This window comes from Carya illinoinensis, chromosome 5, assembly GCF_018687715.1.
Source record: "Carya illinoinensis cultivar Pawnee chromosome 5, C.illinoinensisPawnee_v1, whole genome shotgun sequence".
Classification (NCBI taxonomy): Eukaryota; Viridiplantae; Streptophyta; class Magnoliopsida; order Fagales; family Juglandaceae; genus Carya; species Carya illinoinensis.
In genome coordinates this window covers 524,850-537,762 of record NC_056756.1, presented here as the reverse complement: position 1 = coordinate 537,762, position 12,913 = coordinate 524,850, and the positions used below count along the sequence as shown (strand labels likewise).

At 38.1% G+C, this 12,913-nt stretch overlaps 1 protein-coding gene across 2 annotated transcripts in view; it reads left to right on the top strand.

The window, feature by feature from the left end:
- Nucleotides 1-9,996: 9,996 nt before the first annotated feature.
- LOC122309941 (mitotic spindle checkpoint protein MAD1) overlaps nucleotides 9,997-12,913 on the top strand; it is a 34,707-nt gene continuing 31,790 nt past the window's right edge. For both annotated transcript variants that reach the window (XM_043123752.1, XM_043123751.1), the window contains exons 1-2: nucleotides 9,997-10,395; nucleotides 10,826-10,925. In XM_043123752.1, coding sequence (XP_042979686.1) covers nucleotides 10,216-10,395; nucleotides 10,826-10,925 — 280 coding nt within the window. In that variant the 5' untranslated portion in view covers nucleotides 9,997-10,215. The remainder of the gene's footprint in view (nucleotides 10,396-10,825; nucleotides 10,926-12,913) is intronic.

Genomic DNA, 12,913 nt, shown 5'->3' with positions numbered 1-12,913 from the left:
TTTTTGAAATAGGCAAGTCTCTCTCCTCTTTTGGGGATGAGGGTTGTGAGTCATCTCCTTTTATGGATGGTGAAGGTTGAAAAGTCTCTCTCCTCATATGGAGGGTGGGGATGTAATGTATTGTTTTTTCACATACGAGTAGAGATAGACACTTATATTTTACAGAATCTTGCATCTCAATACGGTTTTGTTAATGGAGAGCTTAGAAGTTTTATACATTGCCTGGCACAATGAAAGTTATGCAAGGGAGAGTATAATCGATGGGTAGTTGGTTTGTAATCAGGACATGTTATCTGTAATTATTGGTTACAACTGTAACTTCCTTCATACAAGAATGAATTGAAGTTTATTTATAAAAAATAAAAATAAAAATAAAAAATAAAAAACTAACAAAAGTTTAGAGATTTTAATACATCATTTTTAGATTAAGGCTATTAGAGCTTATTGAATTGCGTGCGCGCTTTTGCCATTGTGTAGAGCTATTTCAGTACTATTTCTAACTTCTAGTTCTAACTACTCGATGTTAGGATTTTCATGTTTCTCTATGCATTATACGTTTATATGATAATTAAAATTGGATATGTATATTTTGATTTAAAATTTATAATTCTATAAGTTCAATACCCTAATCTGTATGCTGGATTTAAAATTTATATTTTGATTTTCATGTTTGAAAAAAAAAAATTCAAACACAGAGGACGGGATTGGGACAATAGAAAACTCGCGCATATAGTATGCATAATATTCTCAATTAGCAGGTAGAAAGAAAAATACACCAAACTCATATTTGTAGCCTCATCGCATTATGAGTACAATTTATTTTTTTATAAATAATAATGAGTTAAAATAATGAAGTGAGTTTTGTGGAGTCTACCTAAGATGAATTTATATGTGTTTAAATTATAAGATGAGTTTATATCTATTTATGGAAAGTTGAAAATGTTATAGGTCTTACATATAAAAAAAATGTTGAATTGAAAAATGTTTCCACATATAAAAAAATTTTAAGTTGAAATGAGTTTAAAAATTTAAAAGTTGAGTGTTTGAATGTTAGACTTAGTTTAAAATTAGACTAAGATATGATCTCAGTTTAGTTCAAGATCCAAACAGAGTTGGTTGTATTTGGATGTTGAGTTGAATTGAGATGAAAGTTGAAAATAAAATAAAATATTATTAGAATATTATTTTTTAAAAATATTATTATTTTAGAATTCGAAAAAATTGAATTGTTTATTATATTTTATGTTAAAATTTGAAAAAGTTGTAATGATTAAATAAAATGAGTTGAAATAAGTTAAATAACCAAACTAGCCTAAAACACTCACATTAGTGATGCAAAGGATGTGAGAATCCGACACAATCAATTGATAGACAGTAATTTAAGATATTTAGAATAAGGTGTAGTTTATATCGTGAAATGAGATGAGATGATTTTAGATGAGAGTTGAAAATTAAATAAAATATTGTTAGAATATTATTTTTTAATATCATTATTATTTTAAAATTAAAAAAATTAAATTATTTATTATATTTTGTATAAAAATTTGAGAAAATTATAATGATGAGACGAGACCGATTTTATATTCAAACTAAGCTATAATTAATATTATAATCATAATTGTAGTAAAACGATTTGTATTGCAGCATCTTTCGGAGCAAGATGCACGATTTAATTGCGGGCGACCGCACGGGGTAAAAAGAAAAGAGGGGGATGAATCGGATTGTTACACTGCTTTTAGTACTGGAAAAGACTTGAACCACTTCGAGGAGGTTCTCCTCCAACAATTAGAATTTATTGGAATTTTCGATACCTCTCTTCATTGCTCCATAAACTTAAATACAATAGTTATGCAATACCATCATAGAATCCATCGGCCCACGTCCAGACCCACTAACATCAGTACAACTTAACAACCCACTTAATAACTGACAACAATAATATAACTGACAACAATTAATAACTGAAAAATGACAATTAATGGCTAAAGACTCGGTCTACGGAATCAATTAACAGCCACACTCCAAGTAATGAATTAAATAACACAAACAAAATAAATACAGCTCATAACATAAACAATTACGCCTAGACTCCAGCTTAAATCCAACCAGGCCTTAACCCACAAAGGGCCCGTAACAATTCCCCTTCCCTCAGAAAACCTTGCCCGCAAGGTTGGGAAAGTCTTCTTTCAACTTCTCACGTTCAACCCAAGATGCCTCTTCGTGCCCTATGCCTCTCCATTTAACCAAACACTCAGTCACCACCACATTCTTCTTTTCTTCATTCTGCATTGTAACTGTAACGCCCCCAAATCCCCACACCCGAACAGGGGGAAATCGAGACGTCCGGATGGTGACAACCCGGGTCACCATCCCATCGACGGGTGCCAAGTGTGTGCAAAAGCAACCAATGTGCACAAAGAAAACACGCAGCGGATAACGAAAGTCATAACTAAGTACCAGAATTTTTCTTAACGTAATACAAGCTGTTTAAAACATACATAGATAAAATATTACAAAAAACACAAATACAGTTTTAAACTAAATACAAAGCATAAACTTCAGCACCCCGGCGGAGCCGCGTCCTCGGGCTCAGCCTCCTCCTCCTCATCCTCGAACTCTGCACCAAAAGCTACGGAACCAAAAATGGTACCGCAGGTAAGCAAAATCCAAACACTACCAGATAAAAACACATAGAACTCAAACAACATGCATGAAACATGCCCAATGCACAAAACCCAAAGACACAGTTTTCCACACACGCCAAAAATCCTTTTTGGCCCAAAAACACATCCTTTCCGAAAAACACGCCAAAAGTCACATTTGGCTTTTATCCAACTCAAACCATTATCCATATTAACCGTATGCACCATGACCTCCCCTAGGGGTCATCCTCACACCCTGGCTCCAGTGCCACACCGCAGAGTACCACCACGCATGTGACACCTAACGAGCGATGCACAGTTCCGTGCCTCGCACGTTCGTAGCCAAGCATCCTCTAGCCCTCACCAGCGAAGGGCCACGGAGTCGGTGCGTAGAGCGATGCCCGGTTCCGCGCCCGGCGCGTTCGTATGCAAGCAACCCCTAGCCCCCGCTCCCGTCGTCTAGCGACAACTCAGGGGACATCACTCAGTTTATTCCACTCCCGAATGACCAGAGGAGCTCCACCGGGATAATACCCCATCCCGGCTTGGGGTCGTGATACACACGCACCCGTAAGACCACTCACGCCAATACATAGGCTTTTCACACCTAGACAAAAACACACGTGCATGTACCATGTAATGCCATAACAATGCATAAAAATAATCAACCAACATATATCAATAAAACAAGCAACTTCATCCTCCATCCATCCGACTCCCGAACTCCTCGGACTCAGTCCAGAATCAGCTAACCAACAGATAAATAATTATTGAATGAGCAAAATATATTTAAATCTGAAAGTAAGATTTGGAAAATACTTACAGCGTTATACGGTAATTTTAGAAAATACCCGGCGTTGCAAACGGCGGAGAAAAAGCAACGTAACAATGTAATTTACACTGTTGTCGTGGGTAATAAATTGCCCATTTTCGAACGGGGACAAACCAAGGCTCGGGATTGATAGGGAATGACCTTGAGATATTTATGAAGCTAAGGGAAATGAGTTTTGGCCGTGGGTGGTGGTGGAAATGGTGGTCGAAGGCCAAAAAGGGGCTGAACGGAGTTGAGCTCGTGGGAGCTACTCTGGCAACGGATCGAGGCCGGAAATGGGTGGTTTAGGTCGGCAAGAGGTAGGGGAAGAAGCTGTGAAAAGATGGTGGCCGGAGGTGGTGCGACGGCGCCGAAAACGGTGAAAAACCGTATGGCTTGGAGGAGCTCGTGGCGGCTAACGGTGGCTCGGATGGAGGTGAAACTTGGTGGGGATGTTCACCGGTGAGAGAGGAAGAAAACTGGGTGGGTGGTGTTGGCCACACCGCCGGCGAGCGGCGGTTCTGGGCTGTGAAAGCAACCGGCGACAGGGGCAAAAACAGAGCAGGTGCAGCGACTTCCGGCGGCTCTCGAAAGCTAACGGCTGGTCCGATGGCTCTGAAAATTGGTGGGGATGATCTCTGGTGGAAGGGGAAGAGAATGGTGGTGGCGGTGCACTAAACGGTGGCCGGACGGCGGAGAACTGGCCGGTCAAAGTGGAGGCGACGGGAAGGAGAAAAGAGAGGAGTGCTGCGCGGGGAGAGAGAAACCGGGAAGGAAAGAGGAAGAAAAAAAAGAAGAAAAAAAGAAAAGAAGAAAAAGAAAAAGGAAAAGGGAAAAAGAAAAAGAGAAAAGAAAATAAATGAGATCCAATCCTCACTCCGGAAACCAAAAACAGATCCGCCGAAAACGATATTAAAAACCGTAAAACGACTAAAATAAATTAAACACCACCTCAAATAAATTAAAAACCAATTAAAACACATTAATTTAAAATAAATAAACCAATATATTATTCAAATTAAAAACAACCCTTCAGTGAAAATACACGTAAAAACGGGGTATCACAGTAACACTTCCTCCAGCTCTGCGTGAGGAACCCCATCTGAATTTACTAGCAAAAGAGTGGGGCATAGCTTATGATGTTGGCCCAATTTTTTCTTGAGGCGCGATACATGGAACACTGGGTGAACCATTGCTGTTGGTGGAAGTTCTAGTCGGTAAGCCACCGTTTCCACTCATTCAACCACCTGGTACGGTCCAAAAATTCGTGGCGACAACTTCAAGTTCCTTCTTTGCACCACAGAATGTTGCTTATAAGGTTTATGTTTAAGGTACACCCAATCCCCGATCTCGAACTGTCGTTTTGTTCTTTTGTAATCAGCAAATTTCTTCATTCGATCTTGTGCAATCTGTAGGTTCCCCTTCAAAATACGCAGCAAGGTGTCTCGATTCCTCAACAAGTCGTCCACTGCCTGCACTAAAGCTGTTCTAGAGGTATAAGGGAGTAATTTTGGTGGTGAACATCCATAAACTACCTCAAATGGGGATAATTTAGTAGAACTATGAATATTAGTATTGTAGCACCATTCAGCTAGTGGTAACCACTTCACCCACTCCCTTGGTTTATCACCCACGTAGCACCTCAAATATTGTTCTAAACATTTATTTACAATCTCAGTCTGACCATCCGTTTGCAGGTGGTAGGCTGAACTCAGCTTAATCTCTGTTTCGTGTATTTGGAAAAGCTCCTTCCAAAATGCACTTGTGAATGTAGGGTCTCGGTATGATATTATTGACTTTGGCATGCCATGTAATTTAAAAACATGGGTAATAAAAACCTATGCAATTTTTGCTGCAGTATATGGGTGAGAAATAGGAAGGAAATGAGCATACTTGGAGAGCTTGTCCACCACCATATAAATCACATTACACCCATTAGAAGTAGGTAACCCTTCAACGAAATCCATAGATATATCAGTCCAAACCTTTTCGGGTATTGGAAGGGGCTGAAGAAGCCCTCCTAGATACTTCACATTATCGGATAAATTTCTTGATATCCCCTTTCATTCCCTTCCAATAAAATTCTGCTCGAGCTCGCTGCATAGTTTTGTGGAAACTAGAATGACTAGCCAAGGGACTGCTGTGCACTAGCTGCATAATTTGTTTTTTTTATTGGTAATGAATTACCAATATATAGTCAACCTTTATAGAACAATAGCCCTTCCTTATTGCTATATTTCTGCAAATTCAGCAACCCTTTGTCATAATCTTCCATCAACTGTTGTATATTAGGATATGAAGCATAGGATCCCCTTAGTGAATTTTGCCAACTATCTGTAGGAGTTGAGATGGCCAACAGCTCAGCTCTATTTTCTTCATCCCTTCTTGACAAAGCATCAGCAACTACATTCTCCTTCCCCTTTTTGTACTCCACAATGAATTCATACCCCAATAACTTAGTTAGCCACCTCTGTTGAAAAGGAGTGTCCAGCTTTTGTTCCAACAAATGCTTAAGACTTTGATGATTTGTTTGTACGTGAAATTTCTGCCCCCAGCACATAGGGCCTCCATTTTTTTACTGCTAGCACTAGTGCCATCAATTCCTTTTCATATGTAGAGAGCTGTAGTGCCTTGCCTTGAATTACCTGGCTCATAAATGCAATTGGTCTACCTTGTTGCATGAGAACAGCCCCAACTCCACACCCCAAAGCATCACATTGGATAATAAAGGACTTAGTAAAGTCAGGTAACACCAAAATAGGGGGATTAGTGACAACTTGTTTTAATTTTAAGAATTCTTCTCTAGCTGAATCTGTCTAGGAAAAAAAGTTTTTCTTGAGGAGGGCTGTTAAGGGAGCAGTTATAGTACCGTATCCTTGAATGAATCTCCTATAATAGCCCATTAACCTCAAGAAACCTCGTAATGATTTAATGTTTTTAGGAAAGGGCCAATTTATCATGGACTCAATTTTTTTAAGATCGGCTTTAACTCCTTCCTTTGAAATCAAGTGACCAAGGTACTCGACTTCCGAGCACGCAAAGCTACACTTAGATTTCTTTGCAAAGAGTTGGTGATGTTGCAGAATTTGTAGGACAATTTTGACATGTTTGAGATGTTCCTCTAAGGTTTTGCTATATATAAGTATATCATCAAAGAAAACTAGGATGAACTTCCTTAGATATAGCTTGAAAATGTCATTCATGAGGTTTTGGAAGGTAAATGGGACATTGGTGAGCCCAAAAGGCATTACCAAAAATTCATAATGCCCTTCGTGGGTCCTAAAGGCCGTTTTAGGAATATCTTGAGGATTGACCCTAATTTGGTGGTAACCCAATCTTAGGTATAATTTGCTGAAAATTGTTGCCCTGTGGAGTTCATTTAAGAGTTCATCAACTACGGGAATGTGGAATTTAACCTTAATAGTCTCTTTATTTAGTGTTCGGTAGTCTACACACATCCTCCAACTCCCATCATGTTTCCTAACCAAAAGACGGGCGACGAAAAAGGACTTTGGCTAGGTCTAATGATTCCTGAAGATAACATCTCTTGGACCAGTTTTTCTATTTCATTTTTTTTAAAGTAAGGATACCTATAGGATCCCATACATACTGGTTTTGTGTTGGGTAGTAGGTTAATGTGGTGATTTTGAGCTCTTAGGGGTGGTAAGCCTTTTGGTTCATCACAAATATTTTGGAAGTCATCTATGAGTTGTTTGAGATTGGGTTCGATTTCTATGAAAGATAGAGAAGGGTTCATTGAGGTAATAAGCTAGATCACTACTCCCCTTTTTTCTTGTTTAGTAACATTTCCCAACTTTTTCCCTTCTATCCAAGTGAGTTTTGAGGGTGTCATACCTTGTAATAACTGTGGTTGTTTTTGGATCTCAAATTTCATCAACAGTTTGGAGAAATCCCATAGTATAGGTCCCAAAGTACTGAACCATTTAACCCCGAGGACTGCATCATAACCACCCAATGTTAGCACATAAAATTCAGTAGTAAAGGAGTTACCCTGCATGTGTAGTGGCACCATTTCACATCTTCCTTGGCTAGGAAGGGTGTCACCATTTGCCACCTGCATTGTTAAACCTTTAGTGGGCTGTGTCAACAACCTAGCTCTTTGGGCAACAGATGGATCCAGGAAGTTATGAGTGCTTCCTGTATCTATCAATATTACCACCTTGCATTCGTGTATCAGCCCCATTACCCTCATTGTTTTTGGGCTAGGAGAGCCCACCAACGCATGTATAGATATTCTTGGCTCTATCTCCACTATCTCGGGTTCATTAGTAGTCTTTATTTCGTCATTGTCCCCTCTATTGTTTGACTTCCCCTGCACTACATCTTCATCATCACTAGAGTCCTCGCATTCCATGACAAATAGTCTTGCTGCCTTGCACATGTGTCTCGGTCCCCACTTTTCATCACAATTATAGCATAGTCCATTGTCTCTACGCTCCTTCATTTGTGCAGGTGTTAACCTTTGAACTGGAATTGTATTCCTTTTTTCTTGGGCTGGTGGTAAGCTGAGTGTGGGTTTAGGTGGCCCTAGACCCAGTCGGTTAGCCCTCTGAAAGGCTGCAACATTCTCTTCCTGCATTTTAGCGAAACCGAAAGCAACTGCGAGAGTTTGAGGGTTAAGCATCCTTACCATGAACCTTATATCTTTTCTCAAACCTATTAAGAAGCAACTGAGCTTATATAGCTCAGCAAGACCCCTTCACTGATTTGATAGAATTTCGAATTGGGTTTTGTAAGCTTCAACAGTTGTGGTTTGCTTCAACTTCACCATAGCTTCCATGGGGTCATCATAGATTGTTGGGCCAAACCTAGTATGCAATGACCTCACAAAGCCATCCCAGCTAGCTATACCTCCAGAGGATTCCAAATCTTGGAACCAAGTGAGTGCCTTTCCTTCCATGTGGAAGGATGCCAATAATACTCTATGAAGGGGATTAGTCTGATAATATGTAAAAAATTGATTGGCCCGATAGACCCAACCGTGAGGATCATCCCCATCAAACTTTGGAAAATCTAAACGGATAGCACGGGTTTGTATACCTCCTTGCTCCTCATACCTGGTATTAGTCATTTGAGAGTTACTAACATTTTCTTCCCTCTTATCCAGGTTCTTTACAATTGCTTCTACACTCAAAGCTACGGTCTGCAACTGCTGCGCCAATTAGGGGTGTAACTGGTCCGGTTCGGTCCGGTTTTAGACAAAATCTAGGACCGAACCGGTAGGCACCGGTTTTACATTTTTCAAAACCGATTATGCACCGATTACCCTCCTAAACCGGTATTCCGGTTTTACCGGTTTCATGTCCGGTTCGGTCCAGTTTTTCGGTTTTAATAAAATATATATTTATTATAAAAAAAATCTGTTTATAAAAAAAAAAAAAACTGCTATGTTAAAAAATTATACTTAAAAAAAAACTACTATATAAAAAGACTGCTATGCAAAAAAAAAAAGTGCTATGTAAAAAATTTATGCTATTAGTATAGCTTTGGTATGGCTTTATATAAATTATATGCTAATATATATAATTTATATTTATCTACTAATGTCTTATGTACTTATCAAAAAAAATATAAAGAGTTTTAAGTGTATTAGGCCATTAAAATTTAGTAATAATATTTGAGTGATTTTCTTTCTTTTTAGGTTCTTACTTCTTATGAATCTATGATAAAATGTTATTAATAAATAATATATATTTATAATATTATATATTTAAAGCATATGATCAATTAAATTTTCATGTTTGAGATTAAACTTTTATTTTATAAATTAAAATAACACTATCTTATATATAATTATAATTTATATTATTATATATTATATATAAAAAATTATATATAATATAAAATATATAACATATAACATTAAATAAATAAAAAAATATACACATATTAAATAGTACCGGTCCGGTCCGGTCTAAAAATGGCCGGAACCGAAACCGGACCGGTTCCGGCCGGTTTTTCATTTTATGAAACCGGTTCCGGACCGAACCGGTTCAAAACCGGCACAACCGGTCCGGTCCGGTTTTCCGGTTTACCGGTTAAAATTTACACCCCTAGCGCCAATCTGTCCACAACCCGCTGCATGTTTTCTTGATTTTGCTAATACATATCCTGTGTATGTCTCATATTGGTAATTGTATCAGCTAATTGGGAATAACGAGTTTCACTACCCCTGCCAATGGCCCCAACCTGGCTCGTATACCACTATTATGCTGCTTTTAGTACTAGAAAAGACTTGAACCACTTCGAGGGACTTCTCCTCCAACAATTAGAATTTATTGAAATTTTCGATACCTCTTTTCATTGCTCAAGGACCTTAAATACAATAGTTATGCAATACCATCACAGACTCATCGGCCCACGTCCAGACCCACTAACATGAGGACAACTTAACAACCCACTTAATAAATGACAATTAATGACTAAAGATTCGGTCTACAGACTCAATTAACAACCAGATTCGAAGTAATTAATTAAATAACACAAACAAAATAAACACAGCCCATAACATAAACAATTACGCCCAGACTCCAGCTCAAGTCAAACCAGGCCTTAACCCACAAAGGGCCAGTAACACGGATGATTTTCTTTCAAGTGTCGATTTGTCAGCCATTGTTGCTTCAGATACTATTGGAAAAGTGGCGCCCTTGCTTTCCATTCAAAACCTTCTTTTAGAGAGCGAATCTGAGAGCGATAGAGAGCCTAAAAGCCCTAAGTGGTGTCTGAGACAGAGGAGAGAGGATGATTTTGAGGACTCCGCCACCGAAGAAGCAACGGTCCGAAACAAGGGATCCGGGCAGCCTGTTGGTCGCCTCGTCAGACCTGCCTCTCGTTATCTACGAGGATCCTCCTTCAGCGGCGCCCCCTCCCCAGCCCTCCTCGGGCGAACACTTGCTCTGCACCTACCAATGTCGCCAAATGGTGACAATACCCATTTTTCTCCTTCAAGTCCATTCTGAATCATCGATCTCGCATTATTTTAGCTCTCATATTTTTCTATTTTCCCTAATTCTAGTATATGCATGTTGAGATTTTCAGCTAGAAGGCTACACGTTTTCGTGGACTCTTGGACTTTTTTTAAGATTATTTATTTATTTTTGTCTTTATGTATGTCTGTACGCGCACATTTTTGTGTGCGTCTATAGTAAACGTTCGATCGGGATAAATTACATCTAGCTGATATTCTCTTATTTTTTCCCTTTTTCGAAAGAAAAATTATTTCACGTGTTATAACGCCTGAGGTTTTAACTTAACCAGCTTGGTTGTATATTGTGTGCCGTATTCCGATTCTTCAAGATCAGCAATGGCTCACACAATTGGGTTTGCCAACTTATCGCTCTTGTTAATGTAGGTTAAATCGGATTTCTTTGACGCCTTAAGCTGTGCAGAGAAGCAAGTTGACGACTACCAGTCCAGATCGAAGGCTTTGGAGGAGAATTTTAGCAAAGTTGGTGAGTTGAAGAAATCTTCCACTACATTTCTCAACATGTTTTACTTTGAAATCTGCATTCCTAAAAAAAGTTGACCTAGCTGATTGACTCAATTAAATTCTATCAGGTTCCGCGTTCCTTAAATTTTCACGTAATGCTCCAGCCTTCCATGTGGTTTTATTTCTATATTTTATTCTCTCTGTTGCAAATATTAATCTCATAGGGCTCGAGAGGCAAGTAATCTTAGGAAATGATAGAAAATATAATAATTTGTTTGGAATGATGTTTTCTCATTTATCATTATATGCCGTAACCTGAGTCCTGAGCAAATGCTTTATGTAACACCCCATTCCCGTAGGATAGAGATATTACTAATGTACATAATATAATGTCCGGTAAAGAGATTTATATCCTGACATACCTCATTTATTGAAACATTAATTAGACTGAACATAATTATTTTTGAAAACATGAAGCATAAAGTAAAAACATAAATTAGCCCTACGCATGACTTTTTATCCAAAAATCATAAAAGAAACTAAGTCCTTGCACTAGATCTACTCTTGGTCCTCTAGCTTTACGTCCTTACAATTATCATCTGTGACAGTTAAACGTAGAATAGAACAAAGAAACAAAAAAAAAAAAAAGGTCGAATATTCAGTAAATAGTACATTATACCGTAAAATATAATTTAGCTTAGACCTAAGTTTTGAAAGACTCTTCAAACAAACATATATCATTCACAGATTCGCATAGCATGTTTATTCATCATCAACAAGAGTGGAAACATGCATAATCATGGCGAACAAATAACGTGAATGCATAAATTACTTGTTTATTTTGCCTTTCACTTATTATATGTTGAACCACGCTTGAGTCCGTGACACTCCATAACTTGTCATAAAATAGAGTGAAACATGCTTGAGTCCGTGTTTCACTTAACATAAGGTGAACCACACTTGAGTCTGTGGTACCGCATAACATAACTTGTGGTGAACACGTTTAGGTCCGTGTCACCCTTAACATAACTTGTGATGAACACGCTTAGGTCCGTGTCACCCTTAACATAACTTGTGATGGACACACTTTGGTCCGTATCATCCTTAACATAACTTGTGATGAACATGCTTAGGTCCATGTCATTCTTAACATATCTTGTGATGGACACGCTTAGGTCCGTGTCATCCTTAATATAACTTGTGATGAACTTACGTAGATCCATGTTATCCTTAACATAACTTGGAGTGAAACACGCTTAGTTCCGTGGCACCGTCTTAACATAGCTTGTGGTGAACACGCTTATGTCCGTGTCACCCTTAACATAACTTAGAGTGACCTTATGGTGAACCACGCTTAGGTCCGTGGCACCGTCTTAACATAGTTTGTGGTGAACACGCTTAAGTTCGTGTCACCCTTAAACATCTTATCTTTCTTAATGCATGAGAACTTGTTTAATATCATGAACTTTTCTAACATGACATTTACTTGTAGATGGCATGATATGGCATATACTTGTAGATAGCATAACATGGCATATTCTTGTACATGGCATAATATGATCTAAACATAAACATGCCATGGCATACATGATCTGAGTTCTATTTGAACTTTATATAACATACTTGATCTAAATACTTCATGACATTACATAGCATATATGATTTAATCACTACATAAACATGGCATACATGATCTAGGTACCATATGAACATCGTATATATAATCTGGCTATTTTATTACATGGCATACTTGACTTAAATTACTACATGAACATTTCATGGCTTCCATGTGATTTTAGAATCATTCACTCCACCAAACAACAAATTCATTCATACAAGCATAATGTCATAATTCATAAAAAATCGTGAAAGAAATCTAACCTTGACTTAGCTTGTAGCGTAGTGTAGACAAACATCATATTTTCATATACCATTAGAAAATTTATAGTACACATGCAATTATATGATCATAATAATTACCTCTTAGCGCTGCTTCCATAATTTTACGTC